Source organism: Cervus canadensis, chromosome 21, assembly GCF_019320065.1.
Source record: "Cervus canadensis isolate Bull #8, Minnesota chromosome 21, ASM1932006v1, whole genome shotgun sequence".
In the NCBI taxonomy this organism is placed as follows: domain Eukaryota; kingdom Metazoa; phylum Chordata; class Mammalia; order Artiodactyla; family Cervidae; genus Cervus; species Cervus canadensis.
In genome coordinates this window covers 15315296-15330738 of record NC_057406.1, presented here as the reverse complement: position 1 = coordinate 15330738, position 15443 = coordinate 15315296, and the positions used below count along the sequence as shown (strand labels likewise).

General features: G+C 50.5%; 1 protein-coding gene across 1 annotated transcript in view; it reads right to left on the bottom strand.

The window, feature by feature from the left end:
• CD9 (CD9 molecule) overlaps positions 1-11391 on the bottom strand; it is a 35485-nt gene extending 24094 nt beyond the window's left edge. Inside the window, exon 1 of the mRNA XM_043440378.1 lies at positions 11184-11391. Coding sequence (XP_043296313.1) covers positions 11184-11249 — 66 coding nt within the window. The 5' untranslated portion in view covers positions 11250-11391. The remainder of the gene's footprint in view (positions 1-11183) is intronic.
• Between the last annotated feature and the right edge of the window lie 4052 nt (positions 11392-15443).

The window sequence follows — 15443 nt, the reverse complement described above, 5'->3', positions numbered from 1 at the left end:
GCATTTTGCAGTCAGATGGAAAGATAATTTCTCTATTTCACCTTCTGAAAGGGATGAAGCCTATGGCAAAATTTCAGCTTTGAGCTATGCCGGGGGATGGGGGTTGACAGAGCTGAAGGAATGACGCGGCTGAACATGAAAGCTCAGGGCAACCTCAACCTCTGAAAACTTCTAAGGAGAGGCAGCTTACATAATAGCAACTACAGAGAGCTGCAGAAGTTGAGCTCTGGCTAATATGTCACAATAGGAGTTTTACATTAAATATCCTGTTACTGCTCCCAATGACCTTGAATTATTGTAGGAAGGTTGCCACATTACCTTCATTCCCCACCTAAGTGAAGTGAGGCCTAAGGAGAGTCACCCACTGGCTGTCCACCCCACCCAGGAATCTGCATTTCTAACAAGTCATTTCCTCCCTTCCCCCAATAATCTCCTGGGTCACAGACGCCCCCTGCGGCTCAGCTCTCAGTTGCTCTTTTACACAATGTGGCACCTTGAGGTGCTGTCAACAGCAACAAAACCAAAATCCAACCATCCCCTGCCCCCCTTCCCCCAAGCCAGGACCCGGGGAGGCAAGACTTCTGCTTCCTATGGCCAAGTGTGTGTGCGTGTGCGTGTGTGCGCTCAGTCGTGTCCGGCTCTTTGTGACCCCATGGACTGCAGCACACCAGGCTCCTCTGTCCATGGGATTTACCAGGCAAGCATAGTGGAGTGGAATGCCATTTCCTCCTCCAGGTGATCTTCCTGACCCAGGGATCAAAACTGGGAAGCCCTTCTTATGGCTATTTTGTGCCCTTAACATGATTCCCTGATGGCTCAGATAGTAAAGAATTCACCAGCAATGCAGGAGACTCAGGTTTGATCCCTGGGTCAGGAAGATCCCCTGGAGAAGGGAATGGCAACCCACTCCAGTATTCTTGCCTGGAGAATCCCATGAACAGAGGAACCTGGCGGGCTACTGTTCATGGGGTCACAAAGAGTCACACACGACTTAATGACTAACACACACACTGAGAAGAAGATCATGGCACCTACCCCACCACCTAGATAATTCAACTTTAAAAACAAAAAAATCAAAATTGAAATGTAAGTCTAAAGAAGTAACCTTCCCCACGGTTCCTTGAGCACAGGCTCAGCCTGCCTAAGGACCCTTCACCTCCCTTTCCTGGGATATTAAAACACCTGAGGGCCTCCTGGGTGGAGGAAGGGAGGTGGCTTAATAGCTACCTTTCTTGGGATATTAAAACACCTGAGGGCCTCCTGGGTGGAGGAGGGGAGGTGGCTTAATAGCTACAGCCAGTGGCTGCCACCATCTTGCTCTGCTGGTCTCTCCTGGGCAATTGTGTTCAGCTTGCTAACAGGAGAACAGTCCCTGGAGGCGCACAGTGAACGGATTTCCAGGGGAGAAGAGGAACAATGGGAAACTAGAGTCCTACTGTTGGGTCCTGCTGCTCCTGGGTTGGGAAGATCCCCTGGAGAAGGAAATGACTATCCACTTCAATATTCTTGCCTGGAGAATCCCATGGACGGAGAAGCCTGGTGGGCTACAGTAAGTCCATGGAGTCGCAAAGAGTTGGGCTGAGCGACTGAGCATGCATGCACACCCCTTCTGAACCTGAGGATGCGGGTGGGACTGCCTTCTTCGAGGTAGTTCCCATCATCCCAGCTTGAGATGAGGAAACAGGCTCAAGAGAGGTAAAGTAACTTGCCCACGGTCACAGAGCAGACATGCAGTGCCTTGGCAGACAGCTCTCTCCCTCTGTTGTATGCACAGCATGTGCCAGGCACAGGTCAGCTACTTGACTGCCTGTCTCATCCTTGGTGGAACGGAGGGAGCTTGGTCCCCTCTCTGGGGTGTGGTGGAGAATGAAGGACCTATAAAAGCCTTTTCTTTTATATAGCACATCTTTATGGGAATTCTGCAGTGACTACGTTTGAACAAGTTCGAGACTTGAGAAAGCCTCCCTTCTGAGGGCTGAGCCAGCATCGTTTAAAAAACCAGAGCCCTGGGACTTTCCTGGTGGTCCAGTGACTAAGACTCCATGCTCCCACTGCAGGGGGCCCAGGTTCGATCCCTGGTCAGGGAACTAGATCCCACATGCTGCAACTAAGAGTTCACATGCCGAACTAAAAGATCTCATGTGCCACAGTTAAAACCTGGTGCAGCCATATAGATTAAAAGAACAGCAACAACAAAAATCAGAGCCTTATTCTGTCTAAGAGGAGAAAAGTTTCAGTTCCTATGAGGTGCTGGTGTTAAGTGGTTTAGGGCTGAGGGAATGGGAGGGAGGCCTCTGCCCAAGGTAACTTCCTTCTAAACAAGAAATCTCATTTCAAGTTTCCACTGCCTGTTTGCCAGACTTGTAGCAGACGTCAGCCAGCCCATAAATCCATTTTCTGCTGAAAGCAGGCATTCTGATCTTAACCAAAATCATCTGATGTGGGAGATTGTTTTGGGGCTGTTTGGCTTTAAATTCCAGAATACTATTGTGTTTTCCATTGTGTACGCCTCACTAAGATGCCTGGTGATCACACACACACACATTCTTGCTGACATACTTTAGCCATGAGGACCTGGTTCTCATTCCATCTGTAGAACCAGTTACCACTTGCTTGCACAACCCTGAGTAGTGGGAGATGTACCTGTCCTATTCGTTTGCCAGGATGCCCCCTTCATTTTAGTCCCAACATTCAGACAACAAGCTGTCTGCTATCTGCCAGGTTCCTAGTCCCACCCGAAGCACTTCACCTGAATCATTATACTTTCTCAATGAACTCTCCAGGTAGGTAATATTAACTTCCAGTTTTGAGATGAGAAACTTCAGGCACAGAAGTTCAATAGCTTGTCTTGGGATCACATAGGTATCTGAGTTACAATGTGGACCCAGTACAGACTGACTACAGGGCCTAAATTCTCATGTTGCTAAGTCTTGCGGATCCATTTTATTAATTTCAGGGTCAGAAGTTCTCAGTTTTGTCTTTTCTCCTTCCTAGTCACGTCTGATTCTATTTCAAAAGTGGCATCTTCTCACCGTAAAGGCCCTAAGAGAGAGCCCCTGTGTATGAATAGAGCATCTACCTTCTCAAGACAGGAAGGGACCTGCCACTCCACCTGGCCTGCAGGTGCCATGGGAGCCTGGCCTCTCTCTAGGGGAGCTGCCTGACGGATGGAGGCTTGATTCCTTTTCCTGACCTCTGGCAGGAAAGCTCTGCCCATGCTTTTGCTGAACTGGCCAGAAACTGAGTGTGGACACAGCCCTGCTCTGGGAAACAGATTCTCCAGAGTAACCTAGTACATTTCCTTCTTGTCCTAGCTTTGCCACTGCTGCAAGCCTGGCAGGCAGACACTGGTGCAGCTGCCCACCGTCCTTCTATCCCTTACAGGCATGGCCCCACGGTGGGACCCAGAGCCTCTGCCCTTCCCCCACAGCCCATCCTGCCAGCAGATGCCTGCGTTACAGCCCTGGGCATGGGACCCTGGGAGACACCTGTGACATGAGGGTCATGTCACAGCCCCCTAGCCTAAGGGTTCCTCCCCAGCATTGGAAGAGCATCTAAATGCCTAGTTGAAATGAGTTTTCTGGTCTCTTAAGGGTTACCTGTCTTGGGGAATCAGGGCTATAATGTGATTGAAGTGGGGGAAAGTAGGCTGGCAGAAAGGAGGCTTTAAAAAGTTTGAGCACAATAGTAAAACAGGATGAAATCCACAGCCCCACATCAGAAGAAGGCGCTTATAAGTGCATCAGGATGAGCAGGAGGAAGAGCCTTACGGGGACAGTTTCCTGACCTGGAGGGCACATTCTGCTGGGGTAGCTTCCCACCCATCAGAGGGAGACATGGATAGGAGGACTGCAAGCAAACGGGCACACTACAATTGTTCATCTAGAAGGGAAGAGGTGTTCTCGATTGGGACCTTTAAATAACTACATCTTAGTCCTTTCAGGCTGTTATAACAAAGTACCATGGACCTGTGGAAAAGTCCAAGATCAAGGCACCATCCTCATGAGCTCATCACCCCAAAGGCCATGCCTCCAAATACCACTGCATTAGACCTTAGGATTTAACATATGAATGTGAAGAGACACAGTCTATAGCAACCTATCTTTTTAAACGAATGCTTTGGCTATGCCCCCATGGCATGTGGAATCTTTGTTCCCCAACCAGGGATCAAACCGATGCCCCCTGCAGAGGAAGTGAGGAGTCTTAACCACTGGACAGCCGGAGAAGTCCCTATAGCCAACTATCTCTTAAAAACACCAAACCTCCCAAAGAAGACATTCTGATGGCCAACATGCACATGAGAAGATGCACATAGTCACTAATCGTTAGGGAAATGCAAATCAAAACCACAATGAGATATATTACACCTGTCACAAAGGCTATTATCCAAAGGACAACAAGTAACAGGCGTTGACGAGGATGTGGGGAAAGGGATCCTTGTGCAGTCTTGGTGGACATGTAAACTGGTGCAGCCAGTATTGCGGTTCCTCAGAAGATTAAAAATGGAAGTGATCCAGCAATTTCACTTGCAGTTACGTATCCGAGGAACATAAAAACACTAATCTGAAAAGTTACATGCACCCCGATGTTCACTGCAGCACTAGTTACTATTGTAAATAGTATTTCCTATTGTAAACAGCTATTGCCAAGATATGGTAACAATGTAAATGTAAATGGATAAAGAAGATGTGGTGTGTATATATATATATACAAAGTATATATACACACACGTACATATACACAACAGAATATTATTCAGCCATAAAGAAAAGACAGAAACTGTGCCATTTGTGACAACACGGATGGAACTGGAAAGTATTATGTTAGGTGAAATCTGAAAAACAACACAAATGAACAAACCAAACCCACAGACACAGAGAACAGATGGGTGGCTGCCAGAGGGGAAGAAGGCTCGGGGATGGGGCGCGAAATGGGTGAAGGGGATCCAGAGGTACAAAATCTTCAGTTATAAAATAAATGAGTCATGGGGATGTGATATATAGCATGGCAACTGTAGTCAGTGATACTGTTTTGCAAATTTGAAAGTCGCTCTCATTTCAAGAAAAAGACACGTGCACCCTGATGTTCATTGCGGCACTGTTTACAACAGCCAAGGTATGGAAACAGCCTAAATGTAAATGGATAAAAAGATGTGGTATATATATATTCAAGAAAAACAAATGCTGTGATTTTGGTGAGAGATGGTACCTTCATTTTTCAGGGTATACAAATGTCAAATCACTATGATTTTGGAGGCAAGTCCTACTGATTTCATGGGATTCCCCGCCCCCCCAAATTCAGACCTGCCAGTCAAGGATGACAGCATGCAGTATTTAAAAACTATCCAGAAGTCAGTGTTTTTTTGGTGGCGGGGAAGAATTACTGGATGGATGTAATTAAAATAAAATTATCTCATCTGGACACAGGATGTTGCTTTCCACAGCTGCCTGCCATCGTCTGACGGAAAACGAACATGTCCCTGGACCAGTGTTACTTTTTCCACAGAACGAAGCAGGCAAGTATCTGCAGTTAAGACTTGGAAAACATAAATTTAAAAAAAAAAATGTATTGTTTAGCGCTTTTGATCTCCTGAATTCCCTTAGTTGCAAATGATGATCTCTGGGTGAACCCGGGTTCGACAGTCTCTTCCCCAGATTTTCAAGTTCCTGAACCATGAAGTCAGTGCTCTTCTGTAGGTTAGAGGGAATGATGGTTTCTGCAAGACTTTGGTTGAAAAGACCCGCAGCGGTTCCCCTGATCCTACTCTGGGGGCGGCAGGAACACTATATATAAACTATATATATGCAGCTTCCAGAAACTTCTCCAAGCTCCTCTGCCCAGACTATCCACCAAGAAGGCTACAGGACCACAGAAGCCATGGTGACCTGTGACTTCAGGTCCCTAACCTCACAGCCAGAGGTACCCAAGAAAGCCAGTCAAGGCTGTGTTCTTCAGTAGAAAAGGTGCTTGTGTTAAGTCCCAGGGGTATTAAGCTCCAGACTGTGCAATGGATCCCAAAGGGCAGGCCTCCTTGCAAAATGGAATTGAACAGGAAAACAGACACATCAAACACGGACACACAGTTCTGAGTGTAAGAGGGAAGATTCGCCTCGGACACAGAAAGGAAAAGCGTGAGAACTCTGATGGGTGAGGTCTAAAACCGCAGAAGGCTTCATTTAGCAGAGTAAGCATTCCGGTGAGGACAGCCCTCCGAAGGGCTGTCTATCGAAATGGTTCTGAACCAGCAGTGGTTTCGTTTGAGCACAAAGAGGAAGGTGTGGAATGGTGCTGTGGGCCACTTTGAAAAGAAAGAGTTGAGTGTGTGCGCCTGTGTAGGAATCCTGTCCCCCGCCCCCAGGCCCCCCATCAGGAGTCAGACCTGTTGTTGACAACCACTGGAGGGCAAAGTGGAGGGGCTAAAAGCCATCAGGAGCCAGGCAGGGAGAAGTCCTATTTTCCGGAGCAGAGGCAGACACCTGGCCTCCCCTCCCCTCTCCCCTAACCTGCCAGGCTCTGTGCAAACACAGCCGGCTCTTGCCGGGCTCCGGCTGTCTGGGTGCCAAAGGGTGGAAGCCATTTCATGCAAGAGCCCAGTGGCCTGCCGAGCCCCGCACAGAAGGCAAACATCCTCTGCGGGGAAGACGCAGGTTAGGTCGGAGGGGCACCAGTCAGCGCCACCCCTGCTGGTCCATCCCCCACCCAGACCCCGAATACCGGCGCCTCTGCAGTTTTATTTCCAGAGGTGGGGCCACCCATGAAATGGAGTCAGTGTCCTGAAGTGGGGATTGCAGAGGTGGGTGGAGGAATGAGGCTGGCAGTGACGCAGGAGGAGGAGGAGGAGGAGGAGGAGGAGAAGCCCGGACGTGTGTGGACGAGGGGTGTGCACCTGGCTATCTCTCTGGTTTCAACTGCCACACTTCTCAGGCGGTGGCTCCCACCCTCCCTACCTCCTTTCCCCACAGGGATAAGAGCTACAGTTGGAAGCTTAGTCAGCACCTAGGACTAAGCTCCTGGGCCAAGTGCATCATGAGCACGTGCTGGCAGGCACCAGCTCCACGTGATGATGGGGAAATCGAACCCAGAGCTGCTGGTGCTCTAACCATTGGGAAGCACTGCCATGAAAGGCTCACCCAGGGGGAGACCTCACCCAGGGGTAGTGGAGGCAACTCTAGGGTTAACAGGAGAGGCAATACTCAGGTCCCAGAAATAAAGGTCAAATGAAGCCACTCTCTGAGCCAAGCCTGGGTACCCACTGTACACTTCCATTTCCGGACTCCTATTTTGGGTTGTGTGGCAAAGTCCTTTGCTGTAAGGTCACGGGGATGGGGCTGGTTTCTTAGGCTGAACTTTTGGGACCATTTGCTCTGACTCACTGGTCTTACAGATGAGGAAGCTGAGCTATGGAGTTCAAAAGTGACCTGCTTGGTTACTGTATAGCACAGGGAACTATAAGTCACTATCTTCTAATAACCTATAATGGAAAATAACTTCAAAAATAATAAATGTGTATGTGTATAACTGAATCATCTTGCTGTGTGCCTGAAACACTGTAAGTCAACTATATTTCAATAAAATGTATATATTAAGAAGAAAAAAAAGTGACCTGCTTGGGACTTCGCTAGTGGTCCAGTGGTTAAGACTGTGCTCACACAATGCAGGGGGCATGGGTTCGAGCCCTGGTCAAGGAACTAGATTCTACATGCCACAACTAAGAGCTGGCGCAGCTAAATAAAACACACACACAAAAACAAAAGTGACATGCTCAAAGTGGGCTGAGGGCAGAGCTGACTAATACCCAGGCCCCTGAACTCTGGTTTCCATGAAGCCAGAGTTAGGCCCAGGAGATACCGTTTCTTGGGAAAGAGAAATTCCCTGCTCTTCCCATCAGTGAGGGAGGGGACAGGGATGAGGTGGGGGGACACAATGAGCAAAGGGGCAGAGGGAGGTGAGGGTAGAATGGGAACACCTGGCCTGGCCCAGCTCTGGTTCCCCACTAAACAGCGGAGGTTGCCACTCTGGCATCATAACAGGTTTCCCCTCTCAACCTTTTCTGGAGGGTGGTTGGGCAAGCAGGTCGAAGGAAACCCAAAAACAACTGAAATGGAACTGGGAAGTTAAGAGTCCTGGGGCCACTGGAAGTACAGACTGACTGCTGACTTGGCTGCAGGCACCGGGGGTCTTACTTGGAGGTGAGGGGGCAGGTGGTGCAGGCTCTGCTGTCACCGAGGGGTCCCTCAGGAATGAGAATGGGGGCCAGGGAAGAGGTACACCCTCCCTCCTTGATTGCCCCTGCCACTGAGGTGGGCCTCTCCTCTCTGGATCCCTGCTGGACCACTCCTCTCAGCAACCCCGTCCATGAGGTATAGGTGACTCCTACCCTCCCAACTCCTGCTCTTCGAGGCCCATATCAGGTCCCAAACACTGAATTTATAAATTCTGGGTCTCAAGAGAGAAAGGGAAGTGATGACATCATAATGATCAAAGCAAACAGTTCCCTCAGGTCACAGCTTCCCTTAAAAACCATTTTTTGAGGGCTTGTTGCCACCCTCCTGTCATTCTCATCCAGCTGGGTATGGTGGCTAGCAGTGACATAAAGTGCATCGGGTACACTGCAGCCCACCAGACCTGTTTACAAACTTACCCCTGACACTCTCCAGCCACCTGACCCTGGCTAGGTTACGGAACCTCTCTGGGGACTGGTTTCCTGGTCATTGGTAAAAAAGGGGATTATGTTTTCTGCTCTGACTGTATTGGGGAACTTGGAAAAGGACTTTGCAGGCTGTACTGTGCTGCACAAGGGATCACAGTGTTCCTTTACTCCATCACCTCCTAGGAGATGAGGGCTTCATATACAGGAGTACCGAACAACGGGCTTCCCTGGTGGCTCAGTGGTAAAGAATCCTCCTGCTAATGCAGGAGATGTGGGTTTGATCACTGGGTTGGGAGGATCCCCTGGAGAAGGAAATGGCAATCCACTCCAGTATTCTTGTCAGGGAAATCCCACGGACAGAGGAGCCTGGTGGGCTACAGTCCATGGGGTCAGAAAAGAGCTGGACACAACTTAGCGACGAAACAACAACAACGACCACAACTTAACAATAACTGATTCAGATTCATGTAGCTACTGCTTACCCCCCACGCCACCTGTTACCAGGTCCCCTTGTTGATTTTGCGATGGAGACAGAAGAGGACAGGACCTAAAGGATCTAGGAGCCGAGGTATTGGCTTGGTTCCCGTGATGCTGATCAATCAGCCCAGTTCCGGTTCCCACTTCTTTACTGTGAAGAAGTGGGACAGGATGACCCTGAAAGTCATTCCTAATTCTACACCCAACAGTTCCCAGAGTGAGTCATCTCTGTTTCAGGTGACACTGCCCATCAGCAGCAGTGAGCCCAGGTGAGGGCAGCTCTGGACATGGGTGGCTCTGCCAGGCTCCTCTGTCCATGGCATTCTCCGAGGAAGAATACTGGAGTGGCTTGCCATGCCCTCCTCCTCCAGGGGATTTTCCCGACCCAGGGATCAAACCCATCTCTTGCATCTCCTGGACTGGCAGGTGGGTTCTTTACCACTAGCGCCACCTGGGAAGCCAAGGAGTCACCAGGGGACTAGCAGGGGAGAGAAGGTGCTAGGGAGGGGCTAGAGGAAAACTCCTTAAAGGACTAGGGTGGGGCAAGGCGGGGCTAGCCGGCCTTCCACATTCTTTTCTGGTGCCTCTGTTGGGGTGAGGAGGAAGCGAGGCTGGCAGCTAGCTGGCTGGCTGCTGGGACTGGTGGGAAAAGCAGGAGGAAGGGGTGCCCAGCGCAGGAGGGTCTCCCTAGAGGAGGCCCTGGGCTGGGCAGGGCACATCTATGCTCCACCTTCACTAGGGCAGGTGTTTGGTGTGATGAATTGTGCAAGGGGAGGTCCGTCTCATACCCAGTCAGCTCCAGGGAGAGGAGTAAATCTTAGGAGACTTTTCCCTGGGGCTCATGGGGAAACAGATCCCGGTGAATAAGTACAGTTTTGCTACAAGCCTCCTGTGGCATGTCCCTGCTTCTACAGCCATCTCCCTCTGGAGAGCGGCACAGGGCCTGCCTTTCCAAATACCTTCCTGATGGCAAAGGGGCAAAAATCATCCACCTGTGAGCGGGGGATGTGGCCCTGGAACCAGGACACCAAGTCCCCTACTCCTTGCCTCTTTCTCTGGGTGGCCCCTTAATCCCCCTAGGGAGGGCTCCGAGGGAAATCTCCCCTTTCCTGCTGCCCGCCTCAGGTTGCCGTAGGCTGAGAGGCTGCCCGTGACCGGCAGCGGGAGTCCTGGAACCCCCAGGCCTGCGTCCTCCCCAGGTGACAGTCAACTCCCGGGGGCCCCACCCGGCTTCTGGGTGGGCTGGCGGGGGAGGAGGTGGGGCGGCCACCTGATCCCTCACGGAAATGGAGAAACACGGGACTCATCCCACACTGGCGCCGATAAGCATCGGCCCCAACTCTCCCCAACTGTCCCGGAGTTCTCTCAAGTCCAGATACTTATCGCCCTTGGGGGAAAAAGAAAATCAAGACAAGCTAGTCTTTCAGGTTGTTTCGAGGGAGCTCGGACTTTCTCACGCCGGCTCAGAATCAGTCTGAGAGCTCGGGGGTGCAGGAGGGACCCCGACTTTCATTTACGGGTGGGGTCCCGGGACGCCAACATCCGCGGTCGGCGCGTCCCTTCCCCTCTCGCGCAAACGTGCCCAACAGCTCTTGGCTGAGCGCCCCCGGCGGGACATAAGTCCCTTTTCGCGTCCGCATCCTTCCCCTCCTCGCGGCCCCGGACACTCGGGGGACCCCGCCAGAGTCACAAGCCGCACAGTCCGCCACAGCCCCTCACGACCAGGGCCTTGAGTCCCTAGCAGAGGGCTGCTCTGATTCTTCCTCCTGCACTCGGAAGGACTCGGGGTGGGAGCAGACACCAACCCCACCCGCAACTCATCAGGGCCGCGCGTCGGCCGCCCGCCTCGCTTCGGACGCGCCCCGGACCAACCCGCCCGCCCCGCCCGTCTCGGCTCGGGCCGAGGAGTTAGCTGGCGGCCGCAGCGCCCTCTCCTCCCCGCCAGGAGTCTTCCCCGCGCAGGCAGTGCGGCTGCCCGCAACCCCGATCGCGGACAGAATGCGCGGGGCGGACAGGTGGCCCCCGAGAGGCGCGCGCGGCGGTCGCACTCACTCACCCAGAAGATGAAGTTAAATCCGAAGAGCAGGTATTTGATGCACTTGGTGCCTCCTTTGACCGGCATGATGCGAGCTAGAGTGGCCTGGGTTGGACTGATGTGAAACGGGGCCGCGTGAGGCCGGGACGGGCGGGACCGGGCTGTGGGACCGAGGTGCGCGCGGCTGCGGGCTGGCCTCCGGGCTGCACTTTTAAAAAGTGCCACTCCTCGGGCGCGCGCCGCCGCGGTGCGCATGTGCCGGGCCCCGCCCCCGCCCGCCCCGCAGGCCCCGCCCCTGGCCCACCTGCCCCGCCCCGCCTAGGTCCGTGGGTCCGCCGCCGGTCCCACGTCTGGCTGGTGCTCCCCACCTAGTCGGCTGGACCTGACTTCCCGCCTTGCCTTCCCTTTCCTCTCAACCGTCCTGGGGTCTTTCCAGGCCGTCATCCCTGGCCGATTTCATCCTGGAATTATGTGAAGGCCTCGCCCTTTCGGTTCTCTCCTGGATTCTGCCCCTCCCCAGCCCTCTCCTCTGGGGAGAACTTCCCGGGTGGGTGGTGAGGGCAGAGGCCCCTTACCCAAGGTGGCCCGCAGAATGAGGGCTCTTCTTGCTTGGGGCCCGATTTGAAGAGAAGCTGCCCGATTTCTGTCTCCCTGGGCGGCTCCTTGCACACCTCCACTCTGAAGCACACGCTTCACTCGGCACACGGAGGCTTGCCTTCCGGATGGGAGGATCGGTAGGGGCTTATGGAAGTAATCCTGAAATACCATCATTGAATAGTAATAAGTCTGAGAGCTGGGCAATGTGGAATTGCTTCCTGGATTTGTGGTTCAGATGCCCCAGAGAAGAGAAGGGCTGTAGCCTAGCTTCTGTTCCTGCCTCTTCTCATCACCCTCCTTCTTGCCCTTGACACTTCCCACTGCCACATCTTTGGGCTTCTGTGCCAGAGTTCTTAGGGTGTTTCTCCTCTGCTCCAAAATGTCCAGCAAATGACAAATGTTGGCTAGGATGTGGAGAAAAGGGAAGCCTCCAAGACTGTTGTGCCGTGGGTAGTCGCTCAGTCGTGTCCAACTCTTTGCGACCCCCATGGACTGCCGTCCACCAGGCGCCTCTGTCCGTGGGATTCTCCGGGCAAGAATGCTGGCATGGGCTGCCATGCTCTCCTCCAGGGAGATCTTCCCAACCCAGGGATTGAACCCAGGTCTCCCACATTGCAGGCAGATTCTTTACCATCTGAGCCACGGGGGAAGCCCCCTGAACTGTTGAGGGGGAAAACAAATTGATACAACCACTATGGAAAGCAGTATGGAGGTTCTTTAAAAAGTTAAAAATAGAGCTACGCAGCAATTCCACTCCTGGGTATTTGTCCAAAGAAAAGGAAAACACTACTTGGAAATATATTTGCACCCCTATGTTCATTGTAACATTATTTCTAGTAGCCAAGATATGGAAACAACAGAAATGTCCATCAATAGATGAATGGATAAAGAAAAAAATATATATAAATGATGGAATATCACCCATAAAAAGAAGGAAAACTTGCAACTCCATAGATGAACCTAGAGGGTATTTTGCTAAGTGAAATAAATCAGAGAGAGAAAGACAAATGGAATCTAAAAAAACAAAACAAATGTAACTAAACAGAAACAGAGACATACATACAGAGATAAAAACAATTGGTTGCCAAGTGGAGGTGGGTAGGGGGAGGAGAAAAATAGGTGAGGGAGATTAGGAGGTACAACTTTCAGTTACAAAATAAATGAGTCACAGGTATGAAATGTACAGTGTGGGGAATATAGTCAATAATTATGTGATATCTTTGGACAGTGACAGATAAGTAGACTTATTGTGGTGATCATTTTGAAATGTATAGAAATATCAAATCACTATGTTATGTATGTATCAGGGACTAACACAATGTTGTAGGTCAATTATACTTCAAAAACAAGCAAACAAGCTCAGAGATAGAGATTAGTTTTGTGGTTACCAGAGGTGGAGGTGGGGAGGTAGGAGAAGGGAAATTGGATGAAGGTGATCAAAAGATACAAACTTCCAGTTATAAGATAAATAAGTACTAGCGATTTAATGTACAGCTTACATGGTAAATATTATCAACAGTGCTGTAAGTTATAAGGAAAACGGTTAAGAAAACAAATATTATCAACAGTGCTGTAAGTTATAAGGAAAACGGTTAAGAAAACAAATCCTAAGAGTTCTCAGGACAACGAAAATCATGTAAATATTTTTCTGTTTCTTTCATGTATGTATATGAGACATGGACATTCACTAAACCCATTGCTTTCATGTATGTATATGAGACAAGGATAGTCACTAAACCTATTGCGGTAATCATTTCATGATGTATATGAGTCAAATCATTATGTCACACACCTTAAACATATACAGTGCTGTACATCAATTATATCTCTGTCAACTAAAAAAAGATGCACAGTGTGAGAGTTGCGAGTTAAATTTTATTTGGGGCAAAATGAGGACTGTAGCCCAGGAGGCACCACTGCAGATAGCTCCGAGAGACTGCTCCAAAGGGGCAGTGAGAGGAAGGTCAATATATGAGATTTTGGTGAAGGGGGAGTTCGATACCATCAAGCACTCATTTTACAAAAGGTTTTCTGCTCGTCATGAGGATCTGATGTCATCATGAAGGGATTTAGTGCTTTTCTAGATATAAGAAGATGGCAAGGATTGGAATCATAAAATTTGTTCCTGAAAATATCCAACTATCTAAAAACCAGTTCCACCAGGTTCCCTGGAGCACAGAGTGCCTCACTCTCCACCCCGAACCCCCTCGGGGTGTTTAAGGTCAGTAGCTGCAGCAATGCGGGGTTCAGTCTCCACAGAGGCAGATGGCAAATGCCCTTGCTGTTCAGTCGTTTGCAATGCTCTTGGCAAGTGCCAGTTTGTAGTTGACATCTCAAAGAAACTAGAAGAAAAAAATACTTTCCGCAGCTCTCCTACATTCAATGACTTAAGTCAAAATTCCTTATTTTGCCCTCCACAGCACCCCAGCCCTGCATGTGGCATGTGGTATGTTCCCTCTGGCTGGCTAACCTTCCTCTCTTCACTTGTAAAAATTCCATGCCTCCTTAAACATTCCTTTTCTGGTTCTCACCAAAGGATAAGGAGATTCCCCCTACTTTTAAAAACTCAAAACCCTTTCACATTTTTTTTTTCCAAAATAAAGTTTCCTTTTTTTTTAAATGACAAAAGCAAAACTTCTTTGGTTACCAAAACATCAGAAAATACCAATAGGCAAAAAGAACATAACTCAAAATAACACCCACCCGAAACAGCTTGTATTACCACTTTGAAATTATGTTTTGCTCTGTTTATTATCACTGTTACACTTGTCTTATCAATTTGCTCATTCAGACCAAATGTGGTTTCAGTATCCAGGCACATGAGGGTATATTCTTAGAGCAGGAGGGGACTGAGCCTGTTACATGACCTCAAGGAGTGAGGCTTGAAGGCCAGGGGAGCTCAAAGCAGACTTTTGACCCAAACAGGGAAGCAGGCTGCAGAGTGCCTTGAAAAGTGTTGTAATCAAGGGAGAATTGGGCAAAGTTGGGCAGGGGCTGTCTGGAGTCTGGGCTGGAGCTCACAGTAGCGGGGAGGTGTGTGGAGAAGTGAGGCAGGCATCTAGCTAGAGGTGCCTCCTGGCACTGGACTCTGCCCTCGGGGGTGAGGGATCACTGGTGGATTTAAGTGAGGGGAACCTGTGTTTGGGTAGTTGGGTGGTGGGGGAGCAGGAGGGGCAGGCAGAAGGCTCCTTGACTATAAGGACCATTGTCTGTGTCTCCAGACCTTGGCTCAGAGCACTGGGGGCTTAGACTGTGGCTCAGATGGTAAAGAATCTGTCTACAAAGCAGGAGATCCAGGCTCGATCCCTGGGTCAGGAAGATTCCCTGGAGAAGGGAATGGCAACCCACTCCAGTATTCTTGCCTGGAGCATTGCATGGACAGAAGAGCCTGACAGGCTGCAATCCAAGGGGTCGCAAAGAATCAGACACAACTGAGTGACTAACACTGAAAGGTGGGCACAACTGCAGTCGGGGAGTGAGGCAGCTGGAGACGGAGGTGATCTGGGGACCCTCAGAGGGACATCAGGAGGATGTGGGTTCAGGTCAGAGACCCAGGGGGGGACTGAGGTGGGACAGCAGAGTGGAGGCTGGAGAGAAGGTGGCAAATGGGGAGCGGGGATGAGTGTGTGAGGGGGCGGCTGGGGGAGGTCAGAGTCAGGGCAGCTCATTCACTTCTTCTGGTGT